Here is a 23911-nt window from a genome sequence, read left to right as displayed (position 1 = left end):
TCAAGACTTGAAAATTGAAATAGAGTCAATAAGGAAAAGACAAACCATTTCTGAAATGGAAAATATGGGTAAACAAATATGAACAACAGAAGTAAGGATAACCAACAGAATATAAGAGATGGAAGAGAAAATCTCAGGAGCTGAAGATACAATTGAGGAAATAGATACATTGGTCAAAAAAAAAAAATGTTAAATTCAACAAATTCTTAACACAGAACATCCAGGAAATTGAACACCATGAAAAGACCAAACCTAAGAATAGGGAAAGGAGAACGCCAGCTCAATGGCACAGAAAATATATTTAACAAAATACAAAAAACTTTTCAAAAAAAAAAAAAACTTTTCCTACAGAAGGATATGCCTATGGAAAATCTAAAAAGCTTAAAGAACACCAAAAAGACTGAACAACAAAAACAAAAACAATTCCCTTGTCATAATAATCAAAACACTGTAGGGTTAAGACAGCCCCTTGAGGGGGCGGGGTTTGCCTCAGGCGAATGCCTACAGATAAATGGGCGCGAGGCGGCTCCGCCCTTTTCCTTCCTACCTCCTGTGCCACGTGGGAACTTCGGTTCTGTAAGTTTATCATTAAAGTGTAAATATTCTTTAATATCTGCATTGCATTTATTTACGCTGATACATTTGGGGCCCTCCCCGTGGGGCTTTGCTGAGACCCGGCCCAAATCGGAGCCACTGCTCCTGGCGGTGGTCTCCCTGGGAGCGCGGAAGCAGCTGAGATTCTGAGTGACGCGATTTTCCCTGCTGCTTGCTAGAGAATCAAGCGGGATGGGAGAGGTAGCACTCCCCCGCGTTTTGAAATCGGCAGCACCTCTGTAACAGCGTGATCAGTCTCTGTTCCCCTCCCACCTCCGCCGGCGCTCGGGTCACGTGACAGCGGCCCTGCGAGCCCCGGCACGCCGGCATCCCTCTGATTTGTTCATTTTGGAGGCTTTTCTCTCTGTTCCCATTCTGGTCCAATTGCTACTTATCAGTCTGGTGTCTGTTTCAATTTTGTTTTTGAGTCATTTATTTCAGACTTAGGCCACGTGGACTCAAGTGGACTCTTTCGCCACCACTGGCAAGAACCGGTCATTACAGGTAAAAGAATTTTTTCTTTTATAAATAAAATGTCTAAGAACGTGACAGTTTCAGATTTCAACAGCTTTTTTGAGTGTACCATTTGGGAGATTTTACAAGAGGTGTCTATCACCCCACATCTATGGATATTTCTGGGATTCTTAATTTTCCTTAGCACTATTTGATTTGATAATAGGAAAATGATCAAATCTCTTAAGGCAGAGGTTGAACGTTTAAAAACTATTGAGAATGACAACAATCTTCTCAAGAATCAGTTTGAAGTTCTCCAGGAAGAAAACAGATCTTTGTTTAACATGACTCGGTTAACTGAGCAAAATCTAGAAAAGGTACAGGCTGATGTTAAGGAGAAATTCATTACTATGGAAGAAGGAACAGCTGAATTAGATCGTAAGTTCCAGCAGTCCCTTTCTGTAGGAACTGAAACATTAACTGAGAGAATCAAAACTGCTGAATGTGACAATCGAATTTTGTCTAAAGCTTATGACAGATTGGCGGAAAGATTATCAATACAAGAAGGAATGGTTTATGCCATAAAAATTATGTCCAAAGATGACAAGTTATCTCTAATGGACAAATTTCATACTTTAGAATCCTCAATGAAGGCTTTGGAACATAATTCTGGACAGGAGATTCAGACATTACAAAAAGCAATGGTGAATAAAATTGAAAAGATTGGGGAATTTCTAAATTCTGATGAAGAAGAGCAAAGGGTAGAAAGGCAAATTTTAACTACATCTGTGGATAAATCCCTCAGGGACAATTTCCACAAAGCTTTACCTACAGCTCTACATGCCTTTCCAGTAATAACAACAGAAAAGGTGATTGGTTCCAGAAACCCTAGGGTCATCAAGGAAGATACATGGGAGCCTGTCCGTATGAATGATCTCAAAGAAATTAAACAAGCCGTCATGACTTTTGGGATGCACGCCTCTTTTGTTAAAGAGATGCTAAAATCTTGGGCCACAACAAGCAGAGCAACCCCCTCGGACTGGCTCCAGCTGAGCTCCGCGGTCCTTGAGAGTGGACCGCAATTAAAATGGAAATGCTTATTAAGGCAAGAGGCTAGACTTGTAGAGCAGCAGGAAAAGGCGAAGGGAATTGACATTTCCCTAGATAAAATTCTAGGTGAAGGGATCTTTTCCGACCCTCAGGAACGAGCTAATTTGGAAGAAAACATACTCTCCATGTGTACTACAGCAGCCTTAAGGGCTTGGGACAGAGTACAAGACCCAGGACAGAGAATGGAATCATTTGTCACAGTAAAACAGGGTCAGAGAGAACCCTTTAGTGACTTTTTACAAAGGTTAACTAAGGCTGTACAAATAGGGATATCTGACCCAGAAGCAAGACGTATAATAATTGAGTCTTTGGCTTACAAAAATGCAAATGTGGAATGCAAAAAGATCTTGGGGCCTTTAAAGTTCAGATCAGCGCCCTTGGAAGAATGGGTCTTGCATACACTAAATGTTGACACATTTGACTATGGCACTGAAGCATGGGTAGAAGAAGCAATTTCCAATGGTAAAAGGAGACACCAGAATACCAAATGTTTTAATTGTGGCAAACTGGGTCATATGAAAAGGACTTGTAAACAATGGATTTTCAGAAATAATAATAATGCATCTTCTAGAAATAAGAGAAATAGAAGGACTCAGCCTTCAGGTTTATGTAGAAGATGTGGAAAAGGCAGGCATTGGACGAATGAATGCAGGTCTACAAGAGATAGACAAGGCAATCTGATACAGACGGGAAACGTGAGAGGGGGGCCTCACAGGCCCCCATGGCAAACATGGTTCAGTCATTTCCAGTTTCTGCAGAGAACATGCCTTGTCAGGACAATTAGGAAGCAACATGCCTACTGTTACAAGCACTAGTAATCAGAAAGATGAGTTACGTGTGTTTTGGCAAACTTCTATAAATGATCAAAGACCGAAGCTGAGAGTGTGTGTAAATGGCATTTTTATTACTGGCCTGCTGGACACAGGTGCTGATGTAAATCTTGGCACCCATATTGGCCTCTTCAGAATGTAAATGTTCAGCTCCTGGGAATTGGAACCCTATCTCGAGTAAGGCAGAGCACGAGATGGGTTGAATGTGTAGGGCCTGAGGGACAAATAGGAAAATTAAGGCCATATGTAGCCAATATTGCAATGAATTTAAGGGGTCATGACCTATTACAATAATAGAATACCCAAATTAACATTCCTGCTACTTCTAGAGCCTGTATTTCTGAAAATAATATTAAAAGTTATTACAAACGGAGAAAACCGGCCATTAGGGCTATGCAAGAACAAGCAATTGATGTCCCTTCAGAGATACCAACAGCCTTGCCTCTAAAATGGTTGACTGAGAAACCAATATAGACAAAGCAATGGCCTTTAGCTGAGGAAAAGTTACAGGCTTTAGAACAGCTGGTACAAGAACAACTAGATGCTGGACATATAGAAGAATCTACCAGCCCTTGGAATTCTCCTGTATTTGTGGTTAAGAAAAAATCAGGTAAATGGAGAATGGTGACAGATCTCAGGGCCATCAACAAGGTTATTCAACCTATGGGCCCTCTGCAATCTGGAATTCCTTTGACCTCTTTATTACCAAAAGGATGGCCTCTCATAGTTATTGATTTAAAGGATTGTTTTTTTCACTATACCTTTGCAAAAAGAAGATAGAGAAAAATTTGCCTTCACAGTGCCTACTTAGAACAATTCTCAACCTTCGAGGAGGTACCATTGGGCCGTCCTCCCCCAGGGTATGTTAAATAGCCCCTCCCTGTGCCAATATTTTGTGAACCAACCATTGCAAATAATACGCAAGAAATTTCCCAAATCTATAGTATAACATTACATGGACGACATATTGTTATCTGATTCAAACATGGATACCTTGAACAGACTGTTTGAAGAAATACAGATACTGTTACCTAAATGGGGATTGCAAATTGCTCCTGAAAAGATTCAGAAGGGAGATTCTGCTAATTATTTAGGTTATAGAATAGGTTTGCAAAAAATTAAGACACAAAAGGCACAAATTAGGAGAGCTCGCCTACAGACTCTTAATGACTTTCAAAGACTGTTAGGAGACATTTCCAGTCTACGACCAGCTATCGGAATAACACCTGATCTAATAATTCATTTGAACAAAACCTTGGATGGTGATAAAGATTTAAACAGTCCCAGAGAATTAACAGCTGAAGCAGAAAAGGAAATGACAATGATTAAGGAGAAATTACAACAGGCACATGTGGACAGAGTGAATCCAGAGCTCGATTGTATTCTCGTCATATTACCGTCAAAAATTTCTCCTACAGGAATTTTAATGCAGAGAGATGATATTATCTTGGAATGGATCTTTTTACCACATAAACCAAGTAAGAAACTGAATACTTATGTGGAAAAAGTCTCTGAGTTAATTATAAAAGGCAAGCTGAGACTTCGTCAACTAGCAGGCATAGACCCAGCAGAAATTATAGTGCCTTTCACTGCTGATGAACTAAAGAAATTATGGGAAGATAATGAACCATGGCAAAGAGCTTGAGCTAATTTTTTGGGAGACATTAATAACAACTATCCAAAAAGCAAGCGGCTTAACTTCATAAAGAGAACTTCTTGGATCCTTCCTCGAATCGCCCATGATGCTCCAATAACTGGAGCCCGTACATTCTATACTGATGCCAATAAATCAGGGAAGGCAGGTTACAAATCAGAAGACTTGGGTAAGGTGGAACAAAGTCCTTATGATTCTGTCCAGAAGGCAGAATTATATGCCATTCTTATGGTACTAAGAGATTTTAAAGAACCTATTAATATAGTTACTGATTCACAATACGCAGAAAGAGTTATTTTACATATTGAAACTGCTGAATTTATACCTGATGATACAGAACTAACTTCATTGTTTCTCCAGGTTCAAGATTTGATCAAGAACAGGCTTTGCCCTATGTACATAACACACATCCGATCCCATACGGGTCTGCCAGGTCCTCTAGCACAAGGTAATGCAGAAATTGATCAATTATTGATTGGTAGTGTGCTACAAGCCTCTGAATTTCATAAAAAAAAAACATCATGTTAATAGCAAAGGTTTGAAGAAAGAGTTTTCTATTACATGGCAACAAGCTAAGGAGATTGTAAAGAAATGTCCTTCTTGCTCTTTCTATAACCAAACGCCACTGCCAGCAGGGGCTAATCCTAAGGGCACCCATAGGAATGAAATCTGGCAGATGGATGTGTTCCACTTTGCAGAATTTGGCAAATTGAAGTATGTTCATCACACCATTGACACTTATTCAGGCTTTCAGTGGGCAACTGCTTCAAGTTCAGAAAAAGCTGATTCAGTAATCACTCATTTATTAGAAGTCATGGCTATCATGGGTATACCTACACAAATAAAGACGGATAATGGTCCTGCTTATGTCTCTAGGAAAATGAAACGGTTTTTTGATTATTAAAATATCAAGCATGTTACAGGTATACCATACAATCCTACAGGTCAGGAAGTCATAGAAAGATCAAATCGAACTATAAAGGATATGTTGAACAAACAGAAAGGGGTGGAAAACACCCCCAGAAATAGGTTACAGAATGCTTTGTTAAACTTGAATTTTCTCAATGCCAATGAGAAGGGAACGACTGCTGCAGAAAGACATTGGATAATGGAAAAGTCTGCTGAACTAAATCAACCAGTTTATTTCAAGGATGTGCTGACCTCACAATGGAAGCCAGGAGATGTGCTACGTTGGGGAAGGGGTTTTGCTCTTATCTCCACAGGTGAGGAAAAATTATGGATACCGTCAAAATTAATAAAGGTTCGGTTTGAAGAAGAGAAGTCACTTGGAAAAGATAAATAACAATTCATTCACAAGGATGACAGGCATTCTGCTGGTAAGGATTACAGATAGGTTGGGGGCAGGGTTCTTTTCTTATCTCCACAGGAAAATACTCATCTTCAAAGAATTTAAGGGACCCTGAATATTTAATTACTGATGGATGGAAAATAGTTACGGCCCACTGAGTATCAACAATAAAATTCTATATATACTGTAAGTATTGATTTTTTTATATCTATTTATATATTTTATTGAACACTTCTTTATAAATGTGTAGAGCTGGTTTTGGAGTTGGACTATGGCTCAGTCCCTCTTCAATTCCAAGCCTGTTGATAAGAGATATTTCAGAGTTTCTGTCTCAGGTCAGGAGCCATGAAATGGGACAGAATAAGAATAATTTTATATTTGATAAACTTTCTTTGCCTTTCCTTATATCTGTGTCTTTCTTTGTATGTCAGTATATGTCCTTGTTGTTAATGTTTAAATTTCCCATAACAAGCAACATATTTTCTTACAGTAATCTTTGAAGTTTCCAGGATGAAGATGGGGCCCCACAACATCAACTCAATCTGGCTTTTATGACGTCATGAATTTTTTTTTTTAAGCGCTAATATTAGACCTGTTTTTTGGTACCAACTGCAAGAGACAATTTCGAATGATGCACATTTTTGACAACACTCTGGCCGGACCTTCTCAAAACGCTCAGAGACTAGTTATAATTTTCTTAAGTCAAAGGTTAATTTGGGAATTTTACCATCATTTGCTTTCACAGGGGCCCCTAAGAAGAACGTCGCACCCATGTCAGCTAGAAGCAATCTAAGAGGACGACGTCCCCTCTCCCAACAGAGTTTGCCCACAGGGTTAGGGGCATCTTTTAATGGTTGGTTTACGGTTGAGGGGATGGGGAGATATTGTATGGAATTAGGGGTATATACAAAAAAAGGGGGGGTTAACTGGTTTGATGGGATGATTGGTATTTGTGACTTACTGTTTTTAGAAAATTATATTGGTACTGTTTCTTGTATATTGATATATTGAATATTGAATGTGAGTGTTCCTACCTCTATTTTTGTATACATTGTTTACAGGTGAAGATGATTGTCTTCATATATTGCACAGTTGTTTATTCTCTTAGTTTTCAAGTTAGATAGGTATTGAGAATTATATGTTTGTCATATTTATTGTTAGGTCTTTTAGATACATAGCGATTATTTTTAGTATAGATAGTATAATCTTCAGCCTCTTTGAGGAGCTGTAGAAAATGGCCTTTAATCTAACCTAGAATTCTGTGCCGTCGAGACACAATTACTCCTGGCAACACCACTCTACTCCCGAGAGAACGTTGAGCACCAAAGACACTCCACTGGGAGCTTGTCTTCTTGGCACAACTGGCCTTTGGGTTAAGAAAAACCCATACCTCAACTACTGACTAAGATATGAAACAGGATTGTCTTATCTTGCCAAGACAGGGTAGGATAATTCTAAGAAAGTTCCTTGCATTTGATAATGGTATGTCAGTTATGTTAGGCCTTAGCCAAAGTTGGTTGACTCAACATTGCAAACGAGACTTTGGGTGATTGCCCAGGTATTCAGTTGTCTCTGTCATTTGTTGCACATTTTGGATATCTCTCATTTGTTAAGTAATATTTATTCCCTTCTCAGATCTTTGATGGAGTTGAAGATTATTTAATAGTAGTTACTCTCTACATTATTTAGACTCCTTGAGATAGAATGCCTAGCAAAACTTTTGTTCTCAATATTGGTTGTTATATTTATCATTTGTTATTATTGTTTATAGTTATATTTGGTTTAGTTCTGTCTTATTTAGACAAAAGGGGGAGATGTAGGGTTAAGACAGCCCCTTGAGGGGGCGGGGTTTGCCTCGGGCGAATGCCTACAGATAAATGGGCACGTGGGAGGCGGCTCCGCCCTTTTCCTTCCTACCTCCTGTGCCACGCAGGAACTTCGGTTCTGTAAGTTTATCATTAAAGTATAAATATTCTTTAATATCTGCATTGCATTTATTTACGCCGATACAAAACACTAAACATACCAAATAAAGAAAGAATATTAAGAGTTGCAAAGAAAAAAAGGTCAAGAAACAAATAAAGGCAGACCTATCAGAATTACACCCAATTTCTCAATGGAAAACCCGATAGCCAGCGGATCCTGGACAGATGTGCTGCAGACATTAAAGAACAAGAAAACAAGCACACACTATACCCAGCAAAACTTTCAATTACCACAGACAGAGAAAAGAAGACATTCTATAACAAAACCAGATTTAAACAATACGTATGCACAAATCCAGTCTTACAGAAATTGCTAGAAGGAAAACTCCAACCCAAGGAAGTTAGATACACCCATGAAAACACAGGCAACAGATAACCTTACGCCAGCAAACCGCAAAGATGGGAAACACATAAACACTACCACCAAAAAATAACAGGAATTAACAATCACTGGTCATTAATATATCTTAATATCAATGGACTCAATTCACCTTTAAAAAGACAAAAGCTAAAAGAATGGATAGGAAAACATGATCCATCCTTCTATTACATACATGAAAACACACCTCAACCACAAAAACAAACCATTACCTCAGAGTAAAGAGTTGGAAAAAGATTTTCTAATCAAATGGACCTGAGAAACAAGTGAGTGTACATATCCTAATATCTAACAAAACAGATTTCAAACTAAAATCGAACAAAAAAGATGAAGAGGGACACTTCATACTAATCACAGGAAAAATCCATCAAGATGAAGTCTCAATTCTGAACATCTATGCCCCTAATACAAGAGCACCAGCATATGTAAAAGAAACATTACTAAAGCTTAAGTCACACATCAAACCACACACACTAATAGTAGGAGACTTCAACACCCAAATCTCACCAACAAATAAGTCTGTCATTAGCAGAGAATTAAGAGAAAACTAACAGATGTCATGACTCAAATGGATTTAATAGAACATTTCACCCAAACACACACACAAAATACCTTCTTCTCAGCACCTCATGGAACTTTCTCTAAAATTGAACACATACTCGGTTAACACAGCAAACCTCAACAGATACAAAATAACTTGAATACCCCTATAGCTTTTTAAATCACCATGGTTTAAAGTTAGAATTCGGGGCCAGAGAGATGGCCAGAGGTTAAGAGCACTGACTGTTTTTCCAGAGGTTCTGAGTTCAAATCCCAACAACCACATGGTGACTCCCAACCATCTGTAATATGATCTGGTGCCCTCCCTGGCCTTCAGGGACACATGCAAGCAGAATGTCATATACATAACTAATAATAATAAAAAAAAAGATAAAGTTAGAATTCAACAACCACACTAACTGCAGAAAGACTACAAACTCATGGAAACTAAACAATGATCAAGTGAATCACCCCTGGTGGCAAAAAAGAAAGAAAGAGAAAATAAAGACTTCCTAGAATTCAACGAAAATGAAGGCACAACATAACCAAACCTATGGGACACTATGAAAGCAGAGCTAATAGGAAAGTTCATAGCACGAAATGCCTACATAAAGAATCTGGAGAAATCTCACTCTAGCTACTCAACAGCACACTTGAAAGCTCTAGAACAAAAAGAAGCAGAGTTGGAGGAATAGATAAGAGGAAATAATCAAATTGAGGACTAAAATCAATAAAATAGAAAGAAAGAAAACAATACAAAGAATCAATAAAACAAAGAGCTGGTTTTTTGAAAAAAATGAACAAGATAGACAAACCCTTATCCAAACTAAACAAAAGACAGAGAGAGAACATCCAAATTAATAAAATCAGAAATGAAAAGGGCGGAAGAACAACAGACACTGAGGAAATCCAGAGAATCATTTGGCCATACTTCAAAAACCTGTAATCCGCAAAATTGGAAAATATTAAAAAAAAAAAAAGACATTTTTCTGGATAGGTTCTACATACCAAAATTAAATCAAGACTAAGTAAACAATTTAAATAGGCCTATAACTCCTAAGGAAATAAAAGCAGTCATCAAAAGTCCCCCAATCAAAAAAATTCTGGGAACAGATGGTTTCAGCGCAAAAATTCTACTAGAACTTCAAAAAAGAGCTAATACCTATACTCCTCAAATTGCTTCACACAATAGAAATGGAAGGACAATGCCAAACTCTTTTTATAAGGCTACAGTTACCTGATACCCAAATGATATAAGAACTCAAAAAAGAAAAGGATAATCAGCCTATAGTACATGACCCCAGAGAAGCTAGGTAATAAGGAGGCTCGTAAAAGAGACATGCATGGATCCCCCTGTGAAGGGGAAACACAAGATCTGAAAAAATTGGGAGCATGGCGTTGCGGGGAGAGGGGACACGAGGGAACAGGATGGCTGAGATGGGGGAAGAACAGAGAGGGAGAGCAAGGAAGGGGCTGTCTTGATTGAGAAAGTTGGCGTTGAGGGTTGGCGAGAAACCTGGCACTAGAGAAATTCCCAGGAATCCACAAGGATGACCCCAGCTAAGACCTAAGCAATAGTGGAGAGGTCTCTGAACTGGCCTTCCCACGTAACTGTCATCATAGAACCTTCATCAAGCATCTGATGGAAGCAGATGTAGAGATTCACAGAAAAGCCTGGGCTGAGCTCATGGAGCCAAGTTGAAGAGATGGGGGAGCAATATGAGCAAAGGGGTCAAGACCATGATGGGGACACCCATAGAAACAGCTAACCTGAGCTAATGGAAGCTCACTGACTCTGGACTCACAGTGGGGCAACCTGCATAGGACCAAACTAGGCCCTCTGAATATGGATACAGTTATGATGCTTGGGCAGTCTGTAGGACCACTGGCAGTAGGACCAGGCTTTATCCCTAGTGCTTGAACTGGCTTTTTGGAGCACATTCTCTTAGAGGGATACCTTGCACAAACTAGATATAAGGAGGAAGGCCTTGGTCTACCTCAAAGTGATATGCCAGACTGTGTTGACTCCCCATGGGAAGTGTTACCCCCTCTGAGGACTGGAAGGAGAGCAGGAAGTTGGAAGGAGCAGAAGGAAGGGAGTGAGTGGGAACTGGGATTGATATGCAAAATGAGAAAAGATTGTTTTAAAAAAACAAATTTAAAAAAAGGAAAAAATAAGATTCTAGTTAGAAAAAAAGGACACACTGTGCGATGAAATAATCCATTTTCCAAATAGCTTAAAATAGTTTCTGAATAAAAGCAGAGAGGATAAGTGTTCCCAAAAGTTTAAAGCCATCTAAAATATTAAAGAAACATGTACAACTTTGGGCATCTAGTCAAAGTTACAGAAAGAGGGTAAAATCGCCTATGTCCTGGTGCAGCCCAAGGGCTTCACACAGAGGTATTCTATATGTGTATTCACACATGTGAATGTGAGTGTTATATGTGTGTCCAATTGAGTAGGGGTGCATAAGTGCATATAAGTGGTGCTTTCTTTAATGACTGTCCACCTGCTACAGTGGCACAGGTCTCTCACTGGGCCCAGACTCTCCACTTAGGCAAATCTAGTTAATACATTTGCTCAGTAATTCTTTGTCCCCACATCCTGCACCCTGGGATAAGAGGGGCACCACTATGCCGTGTGGCTTTGACAAGGGTTCTAGGGATTCAAGTTCTGATCCTCACACTCCCAGAGGTAAACACTGTACTCAAGCATCTATGCAGCCCAACAAAGACGCTTCATAGACACAGGATTCTTCTCTTTTCTATAACAACCTTGGCAGACTTATGCTATTCATCTATCAACTACTGAAACTCACAACTGTTAAGGAATATAAAGATGAAAGAAAAGAGCATTTTTAACAATTAAAAAAAAATTCCCAGGTGGGGCTGGAGAGAGGGCTCAGCAGTTAAAAGCATTGCTAGCTCTTCCAAAGGTCCTGAGTTCAACTCCCAGCAACCACATGGTGGCTCACAACCCTCTTCTGGTCTGCAGGCATAACACAGACAGAACATTGTATACATAATTAGTAAATAAATAAATAAATAAATAAATATTTTTTAAAAATATTCCCAGGTGCATGAAAGATGGTTCAGAGGGTAACAGAGCTTACTGCCAAGCTTGACAACCAAAGTTTCTTCCCTGTGGCCTAAAGAATAGAGGAAAAAAAATTGTGCGGGTATGTGCATCTACTCACTAATAAGTGAAATGTAATTTTAAATTAAAAAATTTAAAAAAAAAACAAGCTTGGGGTAGAAGATACACTTTTCCTGTCCTATAAAAATTAATATACAAGCCAGGTGGTTGTGTACAACTTTAATCCCAGCACTTGGGAGGCAGAGGCAGGCTGATCTCTGTGAGCTAGTTCCAGTATAGGCTCAATATGGAGTCACAAAACAGAAACTAACCTATAAAGAGATTAGTAGTTAATTCTATGTTTTCATTCTAAACTACATAACACAAGCTATTTTCTTTTTCTTTTCTTTCTTCTCCTTGGTTTCTTTTTGTAGCTTTAGCTGTCCTGGAACTTGCTCTGTAAACCAGTCTGGCCTCAAACTCTGAGATCTGCCTGCCTGCCTCTGCCACTGGAGTGCTGGGACTAAATATGTGTACCACCATGTCCAGGTAAGGACAGCTAAAAATGTTACACATCTCTTTCCAGAACAAAACTGTCTAATGCATCTGAGTAAGAAACTTATTTTCTACTTCTCACTTTGCCTGAAAGGGTAAGAGAGGGTAAGTTAACTGTGTAGCAGCATACACACATTAAGCAACTGCGCCACTGGAGCTCCAAATTCCATTTTAAAAAGGCAAAGGTGTACTGGTACGCGCCTTTAATCCCAGCACTTGGTTCAAGGCCAGCCTGGTCTATATGGTGAGTTTCAGGACAATCTGTCAGAGCTACAGAGAAAGACCCTTAACAAAAGCAAGGGAGGAGAGGAGGGGAGGGGAGGAGAGGGGAGGAAAGAAAAGGAAAAGACAGGAGAGGAGAGGAGAGGAGAGGAGAGGAGAGGAGAGGAGAGGAGAGGAGAGGGAGCCAAAATCAGAAGTGCTATATTAAAATGCAATGTTTTCCCCTATCATTCAAACACATACTTGTTTATGAAAGAGAGAGATAAGTCATATGAAAACTGAAAAGTTAATTCTTACTAAAGCCTTCTGGATCTTCCTCCCACATTGTCAGTTCTTCTTCAGTTAATAAAAAATAATGAGAGACTAATCTTCGACATATCTCTGTCAACGTGGGATATGTGAAGAATGCCATCTTAATCTTATGGGCTTCAATTGTTTCAGGGCTGCTATCTAGAAAAATAAAATTTCCAGTTAATAGATTAGTCATTCTTTCTAAGCCAGATCTTTTAAGTAAAATAAAAAATGTACTTTCAGAAGAAAAGATATACTTGAGTATGAATCTCTTCGTGAACAGTATGAACCTATTTTTAAGGTACTCTTCCCGTTATTTGTAGTGCATCAGTCCATCAGTCCAGCTGCATTCTAACTACTATAATTTATACACAACTGCTATGTTGTCCCAACATACAAAATGATCTCCCTCCCAATCCATCTCTTCCATTCTTCCTACCTTGCTACAAGACTTCCTTATTCACCTTCACACCTATACCAAAAGCATTCCAGATAACACAGCATATAATTCAGCCTTGTCTACAAACAACTCAACTTTGTAAGAAGTCAGAGAAAGTCAGAGAAAAGTTTTATTCTATAAAGAATAAGAACAAATAGTAATAAGGAGCTGCAAAGGCTATTGTGGAATAATTCCTAAACTGTATAAGTTTCAAATCATCTATTGTGTTACAAAACAGGTCAGGAAATATAAACAATTAGACTTTAAAAGCCAATATTCACAAATTAAATTGTAAAGTGTTTCTCATAACATAGAATTTTCATATTAAAATGAATTTCACAAAAACTGTATTAAGATAGTAATTACATCACACTTGGATTAAAATTTTTCTAAAAAAGAATCAGTGGAGTATTACCTTCAAAATTTTTGGATGGCTTATAAGCATAATTTTTGACAATCATCTTAATAAGATTCATGCACTGGACAATGAATCGCTCAAACGTTACACCTTCACCAACTTCAGTAAAAACATAGCTTACAGAAAATTCCAGTGACCTCTGAATTAGGGGAGTAAATGAAATGGGGTGCTGATCCAAGAAGTCCAAGAGCTATAAAGAAAAGAAAAGCTTGAATGGTATTTGGTACAAAATCTTTATAGAATATATTATTCCGATTTTCTAATAACTATTTAACTAGTTTTAACCTTCATGGGAACTCCAGGCATAACAGATTCACATACACTATGACCCTTCTTGGAATAGATCACAAATCATAGATTTTTTTTCCAAGCTTTACCCTCATAAAGAACTTTCTAGAATTTCTAATGCAGAGACTAAAAAGATACTATTAACTTTGTAACAATGAGTAAATGCGATATAAAAAACGTTAGGTATATATTACAGGCTTTTTAAAAGAACAATAGTAAGAAGACATTAAAAATAAGACTGCCTTCTTTATGAACCATATTTGAGTTCTAAGACTGCCAGAGCTACACAGAGAAGAGTCTGTCTCAAACTATATAAATAAATAGAAAAGAAAGCAAGTAAACACACACATCAGCTTTCTATTGGGTTTTTAAAGGTTAAATTGATTTGATTTTGATTGATACTACCTAGAATGTAAGAAATGAAGATACTGACATTCAAATCTAACCCTAACAATAAAGCATCGATAAAAAAAAAAAAAAACAGATATTCTGACCATCTTCAAGTACCCATTTTGTGTGCAGTCTCCAATCAGGCCTTCCTAAGTGATAAAACACAGTTCTTTTTATTTCTTCCAATTCTCCAAGCCCCAATTTTCATAAAATATTATATAAAAGTGACTTTATCAGCCATTGGGCAGTACAACCATAAATTCCATTCAAAAGATGTAGTAATTGTGATAATACTCTGATATTCATTCTGAATATACCCAGTGATATTATAGTTACCAGCTACATCTGATCTACTTCTGGCTGAACTGCTTTTTCCTTTTTTCCCCTTAGATCTCTAGTAGACCTAAGAATAATGAACTTTAGAAAACTCAAGTTTATAGTCATTATAGTTGATTTTATTTTCCCAGTAGTGCTAACAAAACGGAAGGCTTAGTGCATACTAGGCAATCCATCAACCACTACATAACCAACTAGAATTGATTCTTTTACATCCAGTTAACTTACACATTATGACATTTTACAGGCAAATTTAATTACTATACATGTTCTTAAAGTTTAAAGATAACAAAGGTGATTTCAGTTTTCCAAAGACTTAAAACATGTTTTCTTTCATTAAAGTAAAAACTATACAAATATATAAATATATTTTCCTTTCTAAATATGAGGTGTGCTTTACTTGAAAAAAAAAAAAACATGTACAACAAAAAAGAACACTTACCACTTTAGTGAAAAGAATGATGGTCTTTTCCAGCCTATCTCGACATACATTATCTGTACCTATATTTCTACCTATTAAGAATATAATTCAAGATTTTAATAGTCTGTAAAATTACAAAAAGCATTAAAACTTTAACAAAAAAGAGATATTTCACATAAGAAATTCATGATTAAAAAAGCAGTAACAAGATTTGTACCTAATAAATAGAGTAACCATCAATGTTACAATAAACAAAATTAATTCTAAAATATAAAGTGAACACATTTTTTAAAAAAATGCTAATTTTAGCAACAAATTACAAATCACATTTTCAAGGACTAAATCAGTTGTATTTGAAGCATTTTTCAAACACAAAGCACCTAAAGAATAATGTATTCATTATTATTTTGTCATACTTTTATTCTAAAAACTCTTCCTCCTAATTTGCACATTCTGGATACTATCAGTCCCTCCGTTCCTTTGCTCGCTCATCACTCTCTATAATCCGCTTTGACATACACCTCATTCAGCTAACTTTGGTACCGTCTTGGTGATGACCAGGGCAAAGGGACCTGGGTTTTGTTTTGTTTTAATTTAACTACACAGTACAAAATGCCTGGCAACAGGTTCAATAAAGTATTTGCTATATTAAAAATGACAGGCATAAAATAATCAACAATCCCTACAAATGAGATTAAGATTCAAACAGCAAGTGTCTAAGCACACTCACTGTGCACACACACACACTCACTGTACACACACTCAATGTACACACACTCACTGTACACACACACACACACTCACTGTACACACACACACTCACTGTACACACACACAGAGTACAAATGCATCCCAAGCAAAGGTGTTCACAATCACATATATGGAAGAGACAGGATAAAAAGTCACCAGTACAACACAAACATAAATGCTAAACTTTCTTTATGGAGCTTTGGATTACAAAAGATTACATAAAATACCATTTAAGGAAGGACATTTATATCAGTGAAATATAAACTATACTAAAAGAGATAATCTAAACAGGACTGGGCATATCCTATACATATTACTTCTTAAACAAAATTGCCATGCCTAGGGCAGCAGTATTAGTTAAAGGAAGGAATGCACAGACAACACAGAATTTTAGGAAAGGGTTTCCTCTAGTCTTGGGACAAGTATATGGAGGCAAAACTAAGCTTCTGATTCAGCCTCAATAGTTAGTTACCAACTTCTAAGACACTCATTCTAACCACATACAGGACCTGTTCTACTCCCGAGACCTCACTCAGATGGCCCAAATGTGACAGTGAGACAAATTGCTATCTACAGATTTGCATATACAGAGTAGAAGCTGCTGATGCGTTAGGAATAATTCACTAATCTATATTAACCCTCATTAATCCCAGCTGTTAATGAATAATAAACAGCACTGAATGTCAGTTCTAAAGTCAACATGCAATGGAAGGACTTACTGCACTCCAGAAACTGTTTGAGACGTTCAAATATTCCATGTAAAAAACCCTAGAAAAGAATACATTTTAAGATGTCTCAATGTATTCTGTTGTAAACATAACCTTACACTTTTTGTCAAGGATTCTAAACATAATTTTTATACAAGTATCTGAAAGAGCTAGAGTTGGTCAAATATGCCTAGAAACCCAATAGGCTACAGACTAAAGGAAAAGGATCATGAACACAACAACCTCAAGGCCTACACATGCTAGGCAAGTCTGTATCACTAAGGTATATTCCCACCCCTTTTTATTTTGAGATATGGTCTTGCTTAAGTTATCCAATCTGTCCTCAAACTTGCAGTCTTCCTGTCAGAACATGCCAAGAAAATGATATTACAGGTGTGTATCATGCTCAGCAACAATGCATCATCAAATGCAAACCAACAGGAAGACTCTTCAGTATCTTTTAGGAGGCCCTAACTAAATGTACTACTTCCCTCAACTTCATTCAGCCCCAAAATATCCCCACAGAACATGTAAACTGGGCTAAACTCATCATGTATTTAAGAAGAAATTACAGAGCTATAAGCTTGTGCACAGAAGAAAAAAAGATATATATCAACAGTGAATATATAGTACAACTGTAGCAGGCTGAATAAAAATGGTCCCAACAGTCTCATTGAATGTTGGTTTCCAGTTAGTGGAGTGTGTGGTAAGGATTAGGAAATGTGGAAGAGCTGGGTGGGTTTTGGAGGTTTCAAAAGCCCATGCCATGCCTGACATGGGATGTCCTTCTATATGTGTCAATATGGTTAATAAAGAATCTGATTTGACCAATTTGCCAGGAAGAACAGAACCAGATGAGAAATCCAAGCAAAGATATAGGGAAGAAGAAGAGAGAGTCAGGGAGATGCCAGCAGTTGCCGGGGAAACAAGATGTGAGGTAACAAGAGCCTCGTGGTAAAATATAGAATAACAGAAACGGGTTAATTTTAGTTGTAAGAGTTTATAATAATTATAAAGTTTATAATAATTATAAAGTTTATAATAATGTATAATAAGCTTGAGCTAATAGGCCAAACCGTTTGTTATTAATATTAAGCCTCAGAGTGGTTATTCGGGAACTGGCAGGCAGGAGAAAAACCTTCATTTATACAGGCCCAGTCAATTGTTGCCTACAATTCAGGATGTAAGTTCTCAGCTACTGTTGCTTCAGCGCCATGCCTGCCTGCCTCCATGTTCCCTGATGCAATAATCATGGACTACCCCTCAGACACTGTAAGTAAGCCCCCAAATTAATGCTTTTTTTTTATAAGATGCCTTGATCATGTTGTCTCTTCACAGCAAGAGAACTGTAACTAAGATAACAACCTATATGGGCTAGTATAAGGTTGTTTACACACACCCTTAGTTTGTAGGTTGTAGTGTTTTGAATGAAAATAGCCCCCATGGATTATATGTTTAAATACTTGGTCCCCAGTTAGTGGAACTGTGTGGGAAGAGGTGTGCTCTTGTTAGAAGAGGTGTGTCACTGGCGAACAGATTTCAAATTTCAAAAGACTTATGCCATTACCAGTGTCCTCTCTGCCTCCTGCTTGCAGATTTAGATGTGAACTCTCAGCTGCTCCTGTTAAAAAAGCTTTGCTACACCATGGACTCTAACCTTCTAAAACCATAAGCCCAATCAAATGCCTTCTCCATGGCTAGGTCATGGTGTTTGATCTCCTATCATCATGCCTTTGCTGTAACCTTCTGAAACCATAAACCCAATTAAATGCTTTCTTTTATGAGTTGCTTTGATCATGGTGCTTGATCATAGCAAAAGAATGTTGTTTTTATTTTGCAGCGCTAGGTAGGAGTCTAACATAGGCCTCACATTATGAGAAGGCAAACATGTTATAACTAACTATATCTAAGGCTCATGTATTTATTCATCAAACTTCGTGTAAAGATCATGTATCACTATTAAGAAGAAAAAATATTTCATTTTTAAATATAGAAAAATATCGAAGACTTAATTGACAATTTAGAATTCACCTAATAATGTTAAAACAGCATTAAAAATCTTAGGGATTCACTTCGACTTAAATTCAAATTAACGCTGTCAGTGTATCCTGCAAGTTGAAAAACTATCCTAAGCCATTTCCCTCCTGTATGTAACAGCCACTTTGATATGGTGAACGCAGACAACTATAAAATTCACTATAACATAGAGAGAATGATAAAAAAAAAACAAGAAAGACCTAGATAACCACTTAATTAAAAACTATTCCTAATCAATACCAGATAAAAAGACAGTCAGAAAAAACACCGAACACTTTCCCAAGGTCACTTGTCATAAATCCTTTCTGTTTCTTACCATCACCTCCAAATTCTTATGAGGTTCCACAAATCCATTCACAGTTAACTTACGTAGCACTGAAAAGCAAAGAAAGTTTCATTTGAACTGTTTTTCTTCATATTTTATTCTACTACAATCATAATTATAATGAATCTGAATAACAAACTCAACCAACTCAAAGACACTTCCCACTTAGCAGATCCAGACAGGTAATCATCTGAGTAAGTACAAAATCTGGTTCTTCTGAACAACATGAACAGTGGTTGTTCTCACATGTCGCTATACTGGATATATAACTGTAGTAAGATTTTGACATTAAGGGTAATTTATTCTTAGAAATTTTAAGATACAACTAAAAACTTCAACTTTAGCTTACATGAAAATAAAGTATGTCTCCTAAAACCAATATAAAACTAAATTGTCCTCATATCTGGAATAGAGTGCTTAATTATGAATATAACATCTTATGGTAACAAAAATCCTTATGCACAGGGGCAATTAAGGTAATGGATTTTGAATCTGAGACAGGTTTAAGTCCCTTTTTCAGTACTCTATTACTTAGGGCAATTTTTCTATATCCATTTTCCTCAGGGAAAATGTGGTTACTACATCTGATTTCATAGTTACTAAAGGATTCAACAGTGCAGTTTATGTAAAACAGCACAACTCCACAACAAGGATGGTAGTATGAGACAATCTGGAAGAATAGGGAGAGCACAGAGCCTCTTGAATACCAAGGGAAGACACTAATGTTGAGCTTCATCCCAGCCTAAGCCAAAATTAAAGTCAATTTATTAAATAAGAATTGCTATCTATATTACTATATAATTATCTATTAGATAGTGTTCATGAGCCCAAAGACCATATGTTAAAATTAAATTTAGGCTGGGTGTAGTACTAGTGTTCTAAATCTTTAATCCCAGAACTCAAGACACAGAGGAAGATAGAGCTCTGAGTTCAAGACCAGCCTAGGTTACCTATATACTGAGTTCCAGATCAGCCTGTGTTGGGAAAACAAACAAACAAATTAAGCTAGGCATATGATTGTCTACAGTCCAATTTCTTAAAATGTGGACAGTACTTTAAAACCATTCACACATTTGTTCAGAGAACTCATCTTAGGAGTTGTGCAGACACTGTCTAGTCAGTTCGTGTAAAGGATGCCCTAGACAGTGCCAAGAGTGCACAGCGAGATCCCAAGGTAAAGGGCTGAGTATGTTTAAAGATCTTATAAACAAAACTGTTTTAAAAATGCAAAACAGGGCTCATTTCAGGAAGAGAAAAACAAGTTCTATGAGGAAAAACAAATAGAACAAAGAAACCACAGTGCTAGCCACCAGACTGGCTTGGGGAGGAGAAAGGGTGGGTCAGAGGTACAGGAAGCGCGGGCTCTAGTAAGAACACAGGGAACTTGGTCCATGGAAGGCAAGATGGAAATGATGCTACAAGAATGTTCACAAACACGGTAAGGAAAGCACAGCTCAAAACAGCTTCCCTACCGCCATCTCCTATAGTCCAGCCAAGCCTGAGGCACAAAAACGTCAAAGGTCAAGTTTAAGGAAAAGAGACTTGAGAGACACCATTCAACCAAGCGAGTTAGAACTAAAACTGTAAGGACAATGGTAAAAGTAGGGACCAGACTAAGAAATGTAAGGGAAAATAGAAGCACATGGAGGGAAAAAAAAAAAAAAAAAAAACATATTCAGAGAACTGAGACCAAAGTAACATACAATTCATACATTTGAAATGACTTGGTATTTTGATAAGCTTCTTAGAAAAGAAAAAAAGCTCCCTAGTTCTTATCTTACAGAGAAATCAACCCATTTTTCCTAAAGACAACAGAGAAAGAAATCTGTCCGAGCAACTACTTGGCAACTGTGCCGAAGCACATCTGGTTTAACAGTACCTTTTAAGGACAGTAGTGTTCGCTCTAGTGAACTCAGAACTGCAGTTTCACTGCCAGAAGAAATCTGCTGCAGGAATGTGTCTGTATGATGGTTCCACAGAGAACAGGCAAAGTTATAAATTCCAGAAGCTAACTGCAAGAAAAAGCATCAAATTTGCACATCATTTGTTTTAATAATAAATTATAAATACAAGCAATTACATGTGGTCTTACAACAAAAAACACATATTCAGTGAGATTTGAAATAGTTAAAAAGTATTTATGGTGATGCTTCAAAGATTTTAACTACAATATAATGATTAGTGTTCACAGACTATTGCTTTAAACACACACACACAGACACAAACCTAAAAAAATTAGTCTCTTAAAACAATGTTTACCCTAATAATAACTATATTTACAAACTGGTGATTATTTTTGGCTTACTTTTTTGCACTCGCTAATGGATTGAAAGCTCGGATTTCCAAACAACCATTTATGGACCATCACTCAGTAAGTCACACATGTTGATACACGATGATAAATGATAAAGTTAGTCTGACCTTCTGTGTTCCTCCTGCAGTTCTCTCCACGGTGTTTAAGTATTTAAAGCTAAAGACATACAAACCACATGACTTTCAGACTATGTTCCTGACCAGTACCAATGTTTAAAAACTGATCAATGGGCTGGGAAATGGCTCATTTATATAGCACTTGTCTGGCAGGCTTCAGATCCTGATGCCTGTCCTTGGCATAAAAAAGAAGGGGAAGGACAGAAGCATACACCAGATTCCTTTACTGAGTATACAGTAAGTCTCCTCCTGCCAGTGTGACACTCTGAAGCACAAACAAGCAGCATTTTCAACGTTCCCCATGTGCACAGTGTACAGATACAGCAGTGACACAGGACTATAATCCCGACCCTTGGAAGGCTGAGGCAAGAGGACTGCCAAGAAGGTAAGGTCAGCCTGAGATAGCCTTGTAAAACAAGTAATGTACAAATGTAATTTGGAACAAGTTCAGATAGCCACAGGATCTTTTTCTCAATACTCTCCAATACCATCATATGCTAAATTCACTAGAAAATGAAAAATTGATGGTGATAAGTATTCTTTAGTGCCTCAAAGTAAAATAAGATTAAAATCTAGCCTGGTAGGTTGGTATTAACCTATAAAATCAGGAGGCTGAGGTAGGAGAATCACAGGCGAGCCTGTCATACACACTGAGACCCCATCACAAAAAAACAAGCAAAAGAAGCCTAATTTAAAACAAGATTAAACTAGGCAAAGTGGTGCACACTTGTGACTTCAGGACTCATGAAACTAAGGAGAGAGAATCTCACATTTGGAGCCAAGCTGAGCTACACACTGAGACTGTGTCATTAATAAATAAACTAATGAAAGATTAAGCTTGAGAAGAGAGTCAACCACATAGAAACTGGCATTTGCTCAAGAAGGCAAACATTAAGGAAAAATCGAACACCCTGAATGAACCAGTACATTTCAAAATCATGCCAGATTTATATTAAGTGTTTTAAGTAATGATAACAAATGAACAAAATGATCTTAATTATTATAACTTTTAAGCACTAACTTCTGTTACCAGGATGTGAAGGTTTGAATAGGAATGGCTCGGGACTACATGGAGAAATCCTGTCTTGAAAAAAATAAAAAATCAAAAAACAAAAAAAACAGGCAGTGGTGGTGCACACATTTAATCCCAGCACTTAGGAGGCAGAGGCAGAGGCAGATAGATCTCTGTGAGTTTGAGGCCAGTCTGGTCTAAAGTGTGAGTTCCAAGACAGGCTCCAAAGTTACAGAAAAACCCTGTCTCGAAAAAACCAAAGGGTGGGGGGAGGGGGATAAAACAAGAGAAATGGCTCCCCTAGGCTCATAGATTTGAAAATGCTTAGTTACTAGGGAGTGGCACATTTAGGAGTTGAGACTTTGTAGGAGGAAGAGTGTCACTTGGGGTGTGGGCTTTAAGGTTTCAAATGTTCAAGCCAGGGCCAGTGTTTATCTCTCTTCCTTGATGCCTGCCAATCGATATGTATAACCCTCAGCTCCTTCTTCAGCACCCTTATTTCCTGACCTCTGAACCTGTAAGCCAGTCCCAATTACATGGTTTCCTTTATTAAGAGTTGCTATGGTTGTGACATCTTTTCACAGGAACAGAAACCTTAAGTAAGACACAGGAGAAAATTATTTTACCAAAATATACCATCTGCACACAGAGTGCAAATTACACTATATATAAGAGCCTCTCCATTCAATCCCCAAAGTCTAAATAAGATATCCTCATCAAAAGATTAGAATAAAAGGAACATTTTCCTCATGGTTGAATTAAATTCATTAAAATAAATTTTGTTTTTTTTTAAATATTTATTTATTTATTCATTGTGGATACAATATTCTGTCTGTGTGTATGTCTGCAGGCCAGAAGAGGGCACCAGACCTCATTACAGATGGTTGTGAGCCACCATGTGGTTGCCGGGAATTGAACTCAGGACCTTTGGAAGAGCAGGCAATGCTCTTAACCACTGAGCCATCTCTCCAGCCCCCTAAAATAAATTTTGCTTGTTCCAAAAAATCCATTACATTTAAAAATCTGACTCCAAACACGTATGTAAGAAAATTTGGTAATTCAGATAATCAAATAAAACAGTTAACTTGAAAGAAGGAGGTATGAAGATCAGGAGTTCAAGTCCAATCTTAGCTACACAGTAAGTCTGAGGGAAGCCTGGGTACCTGAGACCCTGTCTCAAAAAACAAAAGAGGGTTTGTGAGAAGGCCCAGGAAGCTGGATTCCCAGAACCCACATAAAGTGAAAGAAGAGAAAAAACAACACCACAATGTTGTCCTCTGATCTCTATATGAACACTGAGGCACAATCATGTCGGCACACATCACACACACGCATAATAATAATTATGTAATATTATGTA

General features: G+C 37.6%; 1 protein-coding gene across 4 annotated transcripts in view; it reads right to left on the bottom strand.

The window, feature by feature from the left end:
- The window catches only part of Ipo11 (importin 11), a 168501-nt gene that overhangs the window by 117504 nt on the left and 27086 nt on the right, over positions 1-23911 (bottom strand). For all 4 annotated transcript variants that reach the window (XM_041663574.1, XM_041663576.1, XM_041663575.1 and 1 more), the window contains 6 exons: positions 20989-21121; positions 19101-19159; positions 16760-16808; positions 15312-15382; positions 13853-14045; positions 13005-13157 (listed from right to left, as the gene is read on the bottom strand). In XM_041663574.1, the coding sequence (XP_041519508.1) occupies positions 13005-13157; positions 13853-14045; positions 15312-15382; positions 16760-16808; positions 19101-19159; positions 20989-21121 (658 nt within the window). The remainder of the gene's footprint in view (positions 1-13004; positions 13158-13852; positions 14046-15311; positions 15383-16759; positions 16809-19100; positions 19160-20988; positions 21122-23911) is intronic.

Source organism: Microtus oregoni, unplaced genomic scaffold (genome assembly GCF_018167655.1).
Source record: "Microtus oregoni isolate MIOR12 unplaced genomic scaffold, Mior012 000014F_ref0000157, whole genome shotgun sequence".
NCBI classification, from domain to species: Eukaryota; Metazoa; Chordata; class Mammalia; order Rodentia; family Cricetidae; genus Microtus; species Microtus oregoni.
Note: the sequence above shows the minus strand (reverse complement) of the source record. Positions and strands in the feature narration are given on the sequence as shown.